The 15,003-nt window shown below is 40.8% G+C and overlaps 2 protein-coding genes and 1 pseudogene across 6 annotated transcripts in view; 1 reads left to right on the top strand and 2 right to left on the bottom strand.

Moving 5' to 3' along the window:
* sfxn3 (sideroflexin 3) overlaps positions 1–15,003 on the top strand; it is a 234,876-nt gene that overhangs the window by 2,394 nt on the left and 217,479 nt on the right. The window contains exons 3-11 of one of the 2 annotated variants that reach the window (XM_084020683.1): positions 127–297; positions 1,381–1,479; positions 2,072–2,147; positions 2,235–2,320; positions 2,424–2,551; positions 2,674–2,723; positions 2,894–2,943; positions 3,038–3,085; positions 3,197–3,297. In XM_084020683.1, the coding sequence (XP_083876809.1) occupies positions 127–297; positions 1,381–1,479; positions 2,072–2,147; positions 2,235–2,320; positions 2,424–2,551; positions 2,674–2,723; positions 2,894–2,943; positions 3,038–3,085; positions 3,197–3,293 (805 nt within the window). In that variant the 3' untranslated portion in view covers positions 3,294–3,297. Of the gene's footprint in view, positions 1–126; positions 298–1,380; positions 1,480–2,071; positions 2,148–2,234; positions 2,321–2,423; positions 2,552–2,673; positions 2,724–2,893; positions 2,944–3,037; positions 3,086–3,196; positions 5,032–15,003 lie in introns of those variants that run through there. The other variant, XM_084020682.1, reaches the window with a different exon arrangement.
* Positions 7,514–11,959, bottom strand: LOC311020580 (peroxiredoxin-like 2A). Of its 3 annotated transcripts, none has more exons than XM_084020691.1 (6): positions 11,904–11,959; positions 9,035–9,220; positions 8,532–8,623; positions 8,287–8,427; positions 7,711–7,875; positions 7,514–7,625 (listed from the first exon to the last, which is right to left on the bottom strand). In XM_084020691.1, the coding sequence occupies exons 2-6, from the start codon at positions 9,177–9,179 to the stop codon at positions 7,530–7,532; spliced, it is 639 nt and encodes a 212-aa protein (XP_083876817.1). In that variant the 5' UTR covers positions 9,180–9,220; positions 11,904–11,959; the 3' UTR covers positions 7,514–7,529. The 3 variants fall into 3 exon arrangements, with proteins under 3 accessions (XP_083876817.1, XP_083876816.1, XP_083876818.1); XM_084020690.1 differs by lacking the exon at positions 11,904–11,959 and adding an exon at positions 10,714–10,802; XM_084020692.1 differs by lacking the exon at positions 11,904–11,959 and adding an exon at positions 9,916–10,154.
* Positions 12,021–14,298, bottom strand: LOC311020581 (peroxiredoxin-like 2A; annotated as a pseudogene). The gene is made up of 6 exons (XR_014599304.1): positions 14,219–14,298; positions 13,672–13,832; positions 13,169–13,260; positions 12,924–13,064; positions 12,671–12,835; positions 12,021–12,589 (listed from the first exon to the last, which is right to left on the bottom strand). The product of XR_014599304.1 is annotated as a peroxiredoxin-like 2A (transcript).

Genomic DNA, 15,003 nt, shown 5'->3' with positions numbered 1-15,003 from the left:
CAAAGGGATAGCATCTAAAATCAGTTGATCATCAGTCTCATGGTTTGTGTAGATCACTAAGTTTCATGTTTTCATGTTTAAATATGTGGAAAATACTATAGATCTCCACTGTTTTGACTTCTTCAGAGGTGGGATTGTGAAGCCTGGCCTGACTGAGGATGAGCTCTGGAGAGCCAAGTACGTCTACGACTCCGCTTTCCACCCCGACACAGGGGAGAAGATGTTTGTGATTGGCCGGATGTCCGCTCAGGTGCCAATGAACATGTCCATCACAGGCTGCATGCTCACCTTCTACAGGTACAGCAGAGGTTTCAATTCATGATTCAATGTATGCTAAACTCCAATCTGAAAATGGCTTCATCAAAATAAAATGGGCAAAGACAGGAATAGAAAGAAGAAGTAGAAAAAAGAAGAAATGGGGAAACCAATAATATACTGACTATAATACAGTTTCCCTGTGATTTACTGTATCTGTACAGCATACATCATAAAAATAGATTTTAATCCCTGAGTGATGAGATCCTCTTATTGAATAAAAAAAAAAAAATCACTCACTCACTAAATCATTGGGCAGCACTAAACTGCTGGATTTTTTAGAAAGTACCTGCTGTAAACCAACTTATTACATAAGCAAGATGAAATAGACTCTCATAATGATATTAAACAAAATGTTTCATGGAAATTTAAGGCTGTATTTTATATTTTATCTGTATTTATTTAATTTTTCATGAGCTTATTCATTTATTTAATATTGGACCTGTATTTTTTACATCATTAGATATTAATTTTATGATAATTCAGACTATGGAGCATAGGGATTACACAGTGTAATTTTTGCATCCTACCACTAGAGGGACTATGAACATTTAAAATTCTACATGCTTTAAACAGTAAAATAAAAAGCCACAACAAAGTCAAAACATCAGATAATTTGTCAAAGTGCAAAATACTTGTAGGCTCGCCTGAACTGTGAGATTTAAAAAGAAGAAGTTTTTAGTTCAAAACACTATTCAGTATGTTTCACTGGTTAACAACAGTATGGCTCAAGGGGTGGTTTATGTGTAAAGCTATCCGAGACAAACCTGTAATTCAGGAATACTGACTCACTTGACTTGGCTGGACTTGACTGAAAAAATTAAATAAAAGATGATAATCATTTCACAGCAGCAGGTAAAAAGAAAAAATCATCTAGCTAAATGTGGTTTTGTAGTTTAATCAGCTTTAATCAAAACATAACTGCTGGGTTGTAAATCATTTAAAATACATATTTTAGTAGACAAATAGGATATTTCTGCTCTTCTATGATAGTTTCTTCTCTTAGTGTGTACTGTGACATCTCACTTCCTCAAACTAAACCGTTGTTATCTCCCGTGTTTGCAGGACTACTCCGGCAGTGGTGTTCTGGCAGTGGGTTAACCAGTCCTTCAACGCTGTCGTCAACTACACCAACCGCAGCGGAGATGCCCCCATGACCGTGAAGTAGGGAGGACTTCTCACTTCACTCCCACTGTAGCTCTGTCCTGTCCTCCCTCTAAACTAGTGTCTGTAAGGAGCTGCTGTCCTCTCGTTTCCCTCACAGCGGTACTACGTTCCACTGTTAAGCATGTTGAGCCCCATGTCACCATGCACTCATGCTGAGGTTGTATGCTCCGGGTTGATGTCGGGTGCATTTGCAGGAAATGCATTCTTCAGATGCAACTGAAATGCACACACTTTATGTGCATGTGTGAAGAATGGGGGAGAGGGTTTGCCTTCACAACATGCAAATGCATATTCATGTTATTGAGGATCAATGTTATGGTGGCTTCCTCTACGTTATCATTATTAGTGAAGATGTTCTTCTTTTTTCTTTTTTTGTTTACTTTTCACACATTGTCCCCACATTCACACATTTGCACGGTTTTTCACACTTACTGAGCCCAATCTACTAATGTTTCACTTCAGTGTACCCAATTCTCAGCCACAGACCTCATGTGCTGTAGCGTGGATTGGCTATTTATGGCGTTTCAAAATGTTGAAAAAGGAAGTGGGTAATTAATGTATGATATGCATCTGATCTGTCTCTTCGCAGTCAACTTGGTGCAGCCTACGTCAGTGCTACTACTGGAGCTGTAGTCACAGCCCTGGGTCTCAAGTCCCTCGCTACGGTAATCCATCAAAAAAAATCCGATACAGACAGCTGATCTGCAGAGATTTGACGTCTAAATGTGTTTCTGATTCTGCACCTTTTGCAGCGTCTCCCCCCAATCGCCAGTCGGTTCGTCCCCTTTGCTGCTGTTGCTGCTGCTAACTGTATTAACATTCCCTTCATGAGACAGAGGTGAGATATATCCTAAAAGACTTCTGCTCCGTTCACTCTGGAGCTTCCAGGAACGGTGGCGGCGGCTGCAGCTGCTCTTACATGACATTTGTATTTCTTTCAGGGAGTTGAAGTACGGTATCCCTGTGATGGATGAGAATGGAAACCGATTAGGAGAGTCCCCCAGCGCTGCCAAGCAGGCAATCATGCAGGTGGTGGTGTCGAGGATCGGCATGGCAGTGCCAGCGATGGGTAATGTCACCATTACATCTACTATTTTGCCATTCATTACTTAACTTATGGATCTAAAACCATACCGAGGTTGATGTTTTCTGTAATGAGAACTTCACCAGATTTATTTTTCATTTTTACAGCCATTCCTCCCGTTATAATGAATGCTCTGGAGAAAAGAGCCTTCATGAAGGTAAGCGGACCCAAACTTTATCAGTCAGTGGATTTACTGGGGGAGCCGGTGATTTGTGAGGATGGAACAGCCCGGTCGCATTTCATATGTTGCACATAAACATAGAGTCCTTATGTTCATGCGGACAAACATGTGAAACTTTGAACTTCTCTGACTTTGTCTCCCTGTAGCGGTTCCCTATTCTAAACGCTCCCGTCCAGGTGGGGCTCGTCGGTCTGTGGTAAGTAAATTAAACATAATGGACTCTATTACCTGTACTTATAAAGGAACGCAGGACAGAGTTTGAAACCTTCCTTCCCATCTCTTGTTTTCAGCCTGGTGTTTGCCACTCCTTTGTGCTGCGCCCTCTTCCCACAGAAAAGGTACCGCCGGCCACGTCTCTATCCTTGGAGGAGAAGGCTTTTATACTTGTAAATGCAGCATTACCTAACATGTCGACAGCGTTTTAACCATGTTCAACCATCTCTTTGTAGCTCTATGAGTGTGAGCGGGCTGGAAGCAGATCTGCAGGAGAGGATACGACAGACCAGTCCCAGCACCACCACAGTTTACTTCAACAAGGGCCTGTAGGACCAGCCAACACATCTCCATGCACACACACAATCACACACACATCTATATACTTTATATATACGGTATACACACACATCTACTGTCCTGAGGGCACAAGTGGGAGGGCAAGTCTAAATGTATTTGTTTTCTGAATTTAACTCCAAGTGTAATAGTGGATGGTCGGGGTTAGGGCCTTGATTGTTGAGGATTGACTGAAGAGAAAACAAAACGCCTCCAGAGGGAAGATGACTGACAGTTCTCTCTGTCAAGAGAGACGGAGAGAACTGTCAGTCACATCGATGACACTCCAAGGATGACACTCCATAGAAAAGAAAAAGTTACTCCTGTTGTTCTGTTGTTGTTTTTTTTGTGTTGTGGTGTTTTCTGTCCTTTTGGTCAAATGGCCTATAAGGAGTCAGCAAATGCAAACTGATTCATGTTTCACTTACCAATATTTCATGTTTTGCAGGTGTTAAGTTAATTATTTGTAACTCCAGTTTAAAATGAAGGCTTGTGCTTGTAAGTCGTGGATGTACTTGCCTTTGAATGTCACATCATCTTCGGCCTCCCTCCTCCTTCATTTAGATTTCCTGTTACCAATTCTTGCCTAGTCAGCATTAAGTAATATGTTAAGCTATGACTCACTATTGTATGTTGAATATATTGCGCGCAATAATTTCCACCTTGTAGTTGAACAATGTTGTTGTACTGGAAAATCCAGTGTGTTAATCTGCTCTGAATAGTCCAGCCCTTTCTTGTACTCCTAATCAATGCTCTCTCTCTGACTCTCTTTAAGTGTACTTATGCCCCATACTTCATAGGTAATAACGTACAATGTGTAGAAATCATACTGCAAAAGCCCACAAAGCACAGCCATGGAATTGGCAGCCTGTTTTTCAAGGCTTTTTATCCTTTGAGATTGCTTTATGAACTAGTGCGGTGCCCATTAATGAACTATTTGATTGTTGTAGATGCTGGTGTGTGTTTGCTGGGTGTCAGTTGGAGGAATATACCTTTTTATGTGCTGAGACAAAGCGATTCAAATTTTGCAATTTGCATTTAGAAGAAAAACAATGTTTTGCTGTTGTGAAACTTTTGCAACTCAGAATTTGGTGGTTTTAATGGTCACAAGCTGTCTAGTTTTAGTTCCTTATAGTCGGAGATGCAGGGTTTTAATGCACAACAGCTAGCTAACCATCTGCAACCATTGTACCAAATGAAAGCAGGTAAAGTTGCGTGACAAAGTCAAAATACTAAATGCTTATTTCTAGATAGGGCGGTGGGTAACTGCTTGTGTTTTAGTTGTGGCTTTTTGAAAGTGGAGTTTGGCTGAGTTTGAGCTTCTCTGATCAGATTAATTCACTTTGTTGCACACGACTGTACAGTGTGGTTAGATGGTGGTGTACGTGAGAAAATATCAGCCGACTTTATCCCTGTGTCGTCCGTCTTGATTATGCAAAAATAAGTATATTTTTTCTTGGATATATTTATAAATATATGTATACGTTAATCCACATATGCATAGGAAGACAATGCCAGCTGCTCATATTACAGAAGCAGATGTTGTGCAATGAGTGAATGAACGAGTTTTTAGGTGAAAGGACTTCATACAGTGGGCACAGTCACAGATTACATTATACCAATCTATGTTTGTGTAACGTGATGTTTTGTGTATGTCGTTCAAAGAAAACTATACGCAACAGTTAGATTGTTTGAACTTAAATTCACCTCCATCAAGCATCTGTAGTCATTTTAATTATTTTTTTTCTGAAATCAAAGTAAAATGATTGTTACGGGACTGTAGCAACTGCACAATTATCAACTTCTGCACAGAAATACTAATGATTGTGTTTATATGTGATGCTAAAACTGAAGGATTTAATTCCAAAGTGCTGCAGAGATCATTTTATAAACGCACACGACCTTATCCTGAAATACCGACCTCTGTATGAGAATGTGGATGTCATTTGTAAATGATGGATATCTCATTTTTCTTCAACTGTCATTCATATTATTGTGTAAGCGCTTAACACACAGACAAATGCTACTCTTTGAGTTTCTTGCCTCCTGTAACACTGAGAGATGATCACTGAAGGACAGTGTTTCATAGTTAGCATCACTGTTGTAGTCCGGTATTATTGGACATGCATCACGCCGCATCATTCATTCAGTTATTGTGTTTTGGAGTGTTTTCCTGCTGAGGATGAAACTGCACTATATAACCTTTGCTGTGCTGCTGTAGGAACTAGATGGAGTTGTGTTGCTATTTAAAGGGAGCTTTCAAAGATTGTGCACACTGAAGATTGTTTTTGTCTGTGGTGCTCGACGAAGTTGAACTTAATGCTACTTAATTGACTGGCAGCTTTCATTGCTCGTAACCATGTCGCTTGAGCTTCTGCTTTTTTTTTTTTTCCTTGGTCTTGAAATGATGGCGCAATAGTGTCGAGAACAAAACTGGAGGGTTTCAGTCAGTATTTCAAAAACATTTTGTGAAGATGTATCTCAGCTTGTGACTGTACTGCACCACCGTTAACAGATCGCACCATTAGATCGAGCCAAAGATGTGACGGGTATGACAAGAAGTGTGTTGCTTTTAAAGTTTTTATTTCAGCTTTAATGTCTGGACCTTTTTCCAGGCTTTTCTCATGCAAAAACTTTTTTTTTTTTTACACAGAAATGGTCCTCAAGTTTGTCAGTGAGACACACCTTTTTCGAAACATTTCGAAAACGTAGCAAGCATCCCAACACAAAGTTTATTTAGTTTAGTTTAAGTTAAATATCACATTTTTGGAATTGATATTAAATAAAATCTCATAATATACTTGACCTCACATAGTACCAGCGGGTTTTGGCTCCCTGTTTGAAAACCCACTAATGAAAATGTCAAATCTTTGCACATTGAAGGCACAAATGAAAAGACGACTCACACACGTAGTTCTGTTAGTGTTGGTGCACAGTGTTTTCTCCCTCTATTTTGTATTGTGCTGAAATATATTTTCTTGATGTGGAATGAATTTTACTCCGAGCAATAGAATAAAATATGGTATGTTAAAGTTCAAATGTGTCTGCTTAATTTAACATTATTCATATTATAAATATTCAAATATAGCATCGCCCAGAAAATACAATGCTTAAATAATAATGTTTGTTCTACGTCCAGGAGAGGGTGAGGCGATCTGATAAAACTCTGATTAAACTGAGAATGCCACAAAGTGACCAACCCACCTTGGAATTCAAACATGAATGTGGATTATACAGCTCGGCCTGCAATTATTCACAGGAGTAGAGGTTGAAACATGACATGTTTGGGCCCATCCTGAAAGAAGAGTAGATCTCTTCCTTTTAGATTTCAGTGCATGAATGTTCCTTTAGCGCTAATGAATTCATGGTTTAAATAACAGTCACAACTAATTACCAGATGTGCTGTCTTGTAAAAAATAGAACAATATGTATTAAGGTTTTAATTCTTTTTACCATCTGAAAATGGTTATAAATGCATGAAATACATAATCCCATACAAGCTGCATGGTTGTAATAGCGGTTGTGGATGCTGAGAACCTACATACTAGTCTATAACAAACAACACTCAGGAGCACGGTTAAGATCTTTATTTATTTACTTCTATTCACATCTCTCATACACAAACACACACGTGCTTCAGGCAGAACGAGCTCTTCTCAAAATGGCGACAGTGGTTGAACCTCTGTGTGTTTGTGCATCAAACCTGCTCCTCTCAATGCTGAGTTTAGAGTCGAGTTGTCATTATCACACACGCGGACCCCGACTCGTCTGCCACGTTGGGAGGCCCGTTCAGGTGCCTGACCAGGAGGCGCAAAAAAAACGCGGAGGAGCGTTTTTACAAATGTACCGCCAACAAATAGTTAATAAGATCATAAATCAAATGTGTAACCCAAACCTTCAGAGTGATTTATGTGGTCCTCTAAAAGGCCGATTTCAAATTACCTTAAATCTAAGTCCCCTATGAGCTGCGTTTTTAATACCCGTGTCAAAAACTCTCTCCGTAGCAGAGGAAAAGAGGAATAATCTAACCCTGAAACATTGGCTCTGTGCTGACTTTCACAGCTCTACTTTCATAATCAACAGTAAATTTGTGTGCAAAAGACGGAGGTAATGTCAGTGATAGACTTTGCATCTCAGTGTAAATTCAGCTACGGTTTGATCTAAATGCAGTACCTTTTTTTATCATGCTGTTTGTTTGCGGGGGGGGGGGGGGGGGGGGGGGGGAATGGCAACTTATTTGTCTGGCACAATTTTCTTAACAGCCTCTAAAACATCTGCAATCTGCACTTTGTTGCCAAACTCCTTCTCGCGGTGTTCCAGGAGAATCCCCTGAAAACACAACATGCATTTAAAAGACAGTTTTAGAAAGTTCTTTTGAGCCAAATCTTCTTGTGCAGTCCAGCTACACGCTTACCTGGTCTCCTGCTCCAATCACAAACACTCCCCCCAGGACGAAGCCCTCGCCGTTCATGTTGCCCTGGTAACCAGACCTCCAGGCCCGTATGAAGTTCTGCCACACCCCGAGGCGAATGAACCCAAGACCCCCCATCTTCCTCTGCAGTGGGCCGTAGAAGTTTTTCTACAATCGCACAGTTTAGTTTCAGTCAGCTCACCCCATTTCCCATAAGAGGATCATTAAAAATTGCTTCGTAAACCAAGAACCTAATGTACCATTATACACTCTACAAATAGACTGATCCACACCCAAACTATTCATCTCACCAGAGCTGAAACAATTAGTCCATAAACAATGTTAATAATGAATTCATTGTTTAATAACTTGAGCTTCCAGCATGTGAATCATTTCTTCTAGTTGTTTTTTAATGTTTTCTGTTCAGAAAATGCTTGGGACAGGTTTGATCAGTGATCAGTGTGCACTGCAGGGGTCCCGATCTTTAAAAGGTATTAAACTGTTTTAATTGCATCTAAAGATGGACTTACAGGAGGGTGAGTAACTCTGAAAGCTCTGATGTTATCTAGCACTGCTGACCTTTTCATCTATGTAGATGTCCCCAGCAAAGTGCGGCCTGAAGTCCTGGATCTCTGTGGTAACATCCTCCTTCACCACAGCGACCAAAGGGACCCCGAGCTCTTCCAGCTGGGGCTTCAGAGAGGACAGCTCAGAGGCCTCCTATAGAGAGATCATGGTAAATATTACTCACACACACACACTATACATTTTCACTCAGTGTCCTGTGCAACACGCCTCGGTCATTCAGAGACATTTTGTATCACCTCTCTGCACAAAAATCATCCAGGCCGCCGAACGGCCATGACGACGGCCCCGTTCTTGTCCCACAGGCTCTTTGCTTTGATGACGTTGTCGTCTGCAGACCAAAACAAGAACAAACTGTTTAGAAAACAAGGCTCCAAACGGACATTCTGACAATTCAATGAAGCCATTTTGTGGCAGATAGAAAGATGCAAAATGTTCATGGTCACATGGAATCTATATGTGCGAAGAACAACACAGTAACTCGACATTCAGCTTCGGATAAAGACCTTTACAGTGATCTAATCTGTAATGCCAGCAGATTTGAGAAAAGCAGCTTTGCCTTAAATTCAACACTAAACCTCATTCAGTGCATGCACAATGCATACAAACATGCAACGGTGGAGAAAACTGGAAATGTTGTAATGTTAATTCCCCTCCTAATGGGTTTAACAACAGCAGGTTTTTAGACAAACGCTTCTTGGTGGGTAACATTGTTTAACAGCCAATCAGGAGGCCTACCTACCGTCTATGGTGGAGCGCAGGTCCGCCTCTTCAAGGTCCTCCAGTGACGCCTGAGCGACTTTAGGCAGACACAGATCAGTGTTGGCCAGGAAGATCCCGGCGAGCGCCGCTCCGACAGCACCCAGACCCAACGACCACATCCCCATCGCAAACAAACCCCCTTCCAGCTCGGACACAGAGGTCAACACTGCAGCACAAACGGCAACAACACGAGGAGAGAAATGTGTGACGAGATTGACATAATCATAAGGAAACTCTTAGCTTTTTGCAGTTTTCCTTCACAATGCTTATCGTAGCCGAGCTAGAAATGCAGACTTGTTGAAATTTGCATTCTCTATCACTCTTATCTCTTAAACAAGAAGACCTCAGACATCCAAGGCCAAGACACTGACAGGCCCCAGCTTGCCAATTTTTAACTTCTGTGTGTGTGGTGGTTTTTACCAGCATAGCTATTATCACTTTACTCTAGTCTAATGCTCATCTATGACATTAAATAGCTCACATACTTAGTTAGGAGACAGGATGCTGCTCAACACGAGTTATGTCTGACTTCAGCTGGAATGTTTCTTATTGCACTTTCAATTAGTGCAAGTTTTATCTATGGATAGTGGATGAAACTATGCCATTCACAAACCATATTCATAACTCTTATCAAACCATTTTACATTGCTTATAAAATGTGTTAAATTAGTTATTCATTTTGTCTACGTTCATAAGTCTTCAGTGTAATGAAGGACGAGACTCACTCCAGCACAAGCAGGTGTAAAGCAGGGAAACACTGTGCACAAGTCACGGCTGTTAACACTGTTTCTACAACATGCTTGAGGTTTTGGGTTATATTGGGGAACAGCGAGCTGTGTAGGCGGGCGAATATGTCCTTGCCTGTAGCGGGCTTGTTTGGGTCAGGACTGGCTTTGGCTTTACTTTGGTGAAAGAGAGCAGCCTGGGCTCTTAGAAACTGGAGCCTGGTTTCGGTGGAGGGCTGGCTGCTCACGGCAATGCTCCCCTGAGAGAGGGCAGAGCAGCGCAGGGACAGTCTCCACCGCAAGGCTGTCGAACACCTGCATAGAGCCAGCATCGGGGCCGTGGAAAAAGTCTGACCCTGTGACTACAAACACCCTCAAGATTTCACTGAAACAAAGAAACACAAGTCTTTTCTATGAAAGTTAAACCACTTGTGCCATGACATACAATCCACCTCTACGTCAAGCGCTACTTCCAAGGAGGCTGCATTTGATTTCACACATTTATAGGAAAATACCTTGGCCTCTTTGTCCTGATTATACTCCCCTGATAAAACATTAAATCAGTTATCAGTATCTACGCTTAAAATAAAAATGTATCACCCAGCCTGCAGAGTGTGTAATATCGAAATGAAAGAATGATAAAAGCATGAAGCATAAAATATGTGATTCTTATCTGAATAATCCTACTGGGGTATGACCGTTGAATATTCTCTCACACACAAAGCTTCTTGTGTGTGGTAACCAAGTCAACACACACACTAAATTACAGTGAAGACAAACATATGTCTGTTTACAGTATTACACACAGAAATTCATGCAACTGGAATTAAAAAAGATCGGCCTTGCACATATTACACAAGACAGGACTAGGGTAAAGTTCAAGAAAGATCAAATCTTTTTTCTGTAAGAAAAAGTAATAATATCATATACTAACTTGACTCCATTTCCAAAATGCGAAGAAATACTCATACTCCGGGTATCTGGATCATCCGGGTTCTATTTCAAACGGTAAACCTCTCGAATGCATTTGTGTTCTGACACTTAACGGGCGGGGAGAAAAAGGGCTGGAAAAAAAGATAACAGCAACAGCCAATAGAGACAGAGGGGCTGTATCTTAAGGAAGAGTATTCCTTGAATGCTTTTGCAGAACAAGCAAGTGATCGGTTTCTAAAATATTATCTATCAAAAATAACCAAACAGTACAGATTTTCAGATATATGTATGTATGTATGTATGTATGTATGTATGTATGTGTGTGTGTGTGTTTGTGTGTGTGATAATATATTAACCTGAAGAGGAACATTCTGCATAATTAACTTAAGTTTAAATTACTTAGCAAAGCTGCCTTTTTTAAGCTTAATAAATATTTTATTAAATATATTTAATAAATGTTTATTTTTACAACAAACTTAACTCGATTTGTATCATTAATGTTATCTATTAAATAAAAAAATTATGATTTGTATTATTATTATTATTAGTCTACCAGCTGTGTGTAGCTGTGTAATATCGTACTTCCTGTTTGTTCTTTCGTAATATTCTGCATTATAGGATGACTACAAAAAAAATAAAAATAATAAGTAGTCATTTGAATGCAACTGTAATCTTATTTACTTGCCACTTTAATTAGTAAAGGATCGGATTCCAGTATTGACCTTCCCTATATGTACAGAAGAGGTCACTAAAACAGCAGTAAACGCACTTTTAGCCTTCAGGAAGTCAGAAGATGAGCAGATAAATGACCTTTACGCCACCAAAACAATAATACCAATATAACGCTGATCAATGGCATCAACGGCTATAGACTACATTTAAATATCCAACCGACTAGGACTTGGATATGTTAGCGTAGCTGAGATGTTACGCTTATGACAGTTACATAACTAATGCATTGTCCTGCAAAGTCACTGTGGCGAGTCACCGTTGGCACGGAGACAGCGATGAGGCTAGCCGGAGGTGAATTAGCAGTTAGCTCGTTTTTAAACAGCCTTTTGGTTTGATTTGAGTCGGGGCCTGGAGCTAGCAGGGGTTGCTGCTGTAGCGGCTGCTCTCTTCCAGAAGCTGCGTCTTGACATTTACACAGTTAATTGGTTAGTTGTGTAATAAAGTTTACAGTACACTCACCAGAATCAATGAAGCGGCCCAGTGAATGAGCGTTTAGTAAACACGACTTCGGCGCATGCGTACTAAACAATCCGAGGAGCAAGGGGTGACCAATCGAGCAAAGATCGCTGACCAGGAAGATTTGAACTTTGGCATGAAATGTTTTGAGGAGCAACACAAGGCAAAGCAAAGATACGCGTGCAGGTAAATATGCAGATACTCGTTTCCGGTTTAGTGTGAGTGGTTTATTGGATAGCAAATATTTTTAATCACTCCAAAAGTTCAATCTCCCTCACGTCAGGCTGAAAGGCTGTCTTGTTAAACGTGTTCGGGTCTGAGTGTTACCATCAGAGTTGTTCTCTCCGCAGAGTTTAGAAACAAATCTTCATTAAAACACACAAAAGACCATTCACACGACCAAGAGCAGAACAGCAGACAGTGGGTCAATAAACAGTCAAAGTGTCACATGCATAATATATCAGCAAAGGGCATTCAGTTTACAAATGCAGAGCAGAGCACAGTGTACGAAGCTTTGTTGTGGTGTAGAGGCTTAAAGAACACAGACAAATGGCAACATCCAGCAACTGTTATCACATGTTTGAGGTCTATCTTGCCGCGTCGCCTTGCATTTTGCGGGCTGTTCTGAGTACTGCCAGCATATTCACGTTATCCCCAAACTCCTTCTCGCGGTGCTCCAGTAGAATACCCTGGGAGAAGAGAAAAAAAATCACAGCACATTAAAACATCCAGATACACTTGTTATAACGTATTCTTAAGTGACTGCCTACCTGATCTCCAGGCCCGATGACGAAGACGCCACCCAGGACAAGTCCTTCCCCTCTTAGGTTTCCCCTGAAGCCCCTCCTGTAGGCCCGCCAAAGGTTCCTCCACACGCCAACACGAAGAATCATGGAGAGAAACATCCACCTCTCTTGAGGGCCATAGAAATTTCTCTACGAGAATGATGCAAAAGCAGTTTATCATCTTAACGTATCCTTCCATGTTTCGCTTCATACCATAAAGCCATGTGTAAGAGCAGACCTTCTGATCTACGTAGACCTTCCCAGAGAAGTACTTCTTGAAGAAATCCAGCTCCTTGCCAAGGTTTTCTTTGACCACGGCAAACAGAGGGACTTCAAGGTCCTGCAGCTGGGATTTCAGAGAGGACAGCTCAGCAGCCTCCTGGAGAAGGAAGGACAGAGAGAATCGGATAAAGTGGCTGAGAGTTGACCCGTTAGGTGACTACAGACTTATTATTCCTGGTACACATGCATGTGGTTTGGTACCTCTCTGCACAATAATCATCCAGGTCTCCGTACGACCAGGACCACAGCTCCGGTCTTCTCCCACAGAGTTTTGGCCCTGTGTCGCTCATGGACTGAAAAAGACAAAGGAGCATGATTCAATCTAATGTCACTGACTCTTCTTAATTAGCCATAACTGAAGAAGTCCATTAACGGTCTTGTCCATTATGATTTATGCAGTCACTGGTTTGGCCAGTTAAGAGTTTGTGGATTGATTTGTTTGCTGCCATGTATAATCTCACCAAATGTAGAATTCTGTTTGTTCTGACAATCTTACCCAATTATAAGATGTTTTAGAAAGTTAAAATAGTTAGTCCAATCAAGTTTGTCTTTTTAGTTATAAATTCCCAAATTGTTTCCTTGCTGAGCTGCGATGGAAGAACAGCAACACAAAGAGAATTTCATATCAGAAACACATTTGCAGTGAAAGAGCACAGCGTGTCTGCAAGTTGATAGATTCTCCTTGTTGCTGTTGTCGGACTCACCGCCTCCAGTGGACTTCAGTTCTGTGTCCTCCAGCACTTCTAGGTTGGCCCATGCTGGTTTGGACTGGAACCAGTCTGTGACGGAGCTGATGAGCTCTGCAACAAACAGGCTCACCGCCTTCAGGACCATGATAACACTCACCATGACCCGAAACTCGCCCTACAGAGATAAAATATACCTTTCATATCTGCTTCTACTTCAGGATTAAGATGTTTTTATCTTAGGAGTCGGATCCCTATACCTTAGGTCTTTATATAACTAAACAGGAGCACTTTTGTCCATTTCTTTATCTAATCCTTGTACTGGATTATCAACATATTATCTCAGGTTTCTTAAAACCCCCAAACACAAAACATGAAATTTTGTTTCATGTGACCGCTTGACTAGCATTCAGCATTTGATTTGATAAAAATTATGCATCAATTCCACATATTAACAAAAGAAAATACACAGATATGACTAATAATTATCGTGTAATGGCATTTACAGATTGTAAATTGTTAATGTATAATATGTCAAGTGAAAATGTAAAAAGGCGATGCTTACCAGTCTGTGCCAAGCCGCTAAAGTGGAGGAATCTGATGTTTGCAACCACCCCTTAAGCTGCTAAACTCCGATCAGTCCAATCACAGTAAAAGCCTTGCTTATGTGAACGTAACATGAGGGAAATTCCTCAGAGAGGGCTGTGAAACGAGGCTCACGTTGAGCTCAATCCCCGGTACCAGGCGCAGGGTGGTGCTCAGCAATGTAACAGCATTTAACAATATTAAGTTAGGTCGGCCTTGATTATGTTCAAGTTGTCAATATCCACAAATGTAATAAATAGCATATGCAATTCAGTATTTGAACACAACCCTCCAGTCTCCTGATCCTTTTAGTCAAATTAATGAACACTGATGAGACTCAGTGGAGAGTATACACATGTCTTGGTCAGATCTGTATTTTTATTATATTTTTATTATCTCTTCAGTGTCCCAAAGTGTCTGCAGAGGTCCTGAGATCATCCTGCCATGGCTCAGAGCAAGACCAACCCCTACAGGAGGTTAGTGACATTTGTGTATATGTGAATATCTACACTCGTTTGAATCAGGGCACCACCTGCTGGTCGTACAGGAATTTACACAGTTCAATTAAATTACTCTAATGACCATGACTATTAATTAGTTTAACAACCAATCAATAGAATTTCGATGAATCAGTCTCACTTCCTTAGATCAGAAGCTCTTGAAATAGGGATCTTTGTATTCTGCTCAGAAGAAATATATGGAAAACAACTTCATGATTTAGGGGTATTTATTGACTAACTAAGGATTAAAGAAGTGAATAAAAGG

The sequence above is a fragment of the Eutrigla gurnardus genome (genome assembly GCF_963514095.1).
Source record: "Eutrigla gurnardus genome assembly, chromosome: 11".
NCBI lineage: Eukaryota > Metazoa > Chordata > Actinopteri > Perciformes > Triglidae > Eutrigla > Eutrigla gurnardus.
The sequence above is the reverse complement of the archived record's forward strand: the minus strand, read 5'-3'. Positions and strand labels throughout refer to the sequence as shown.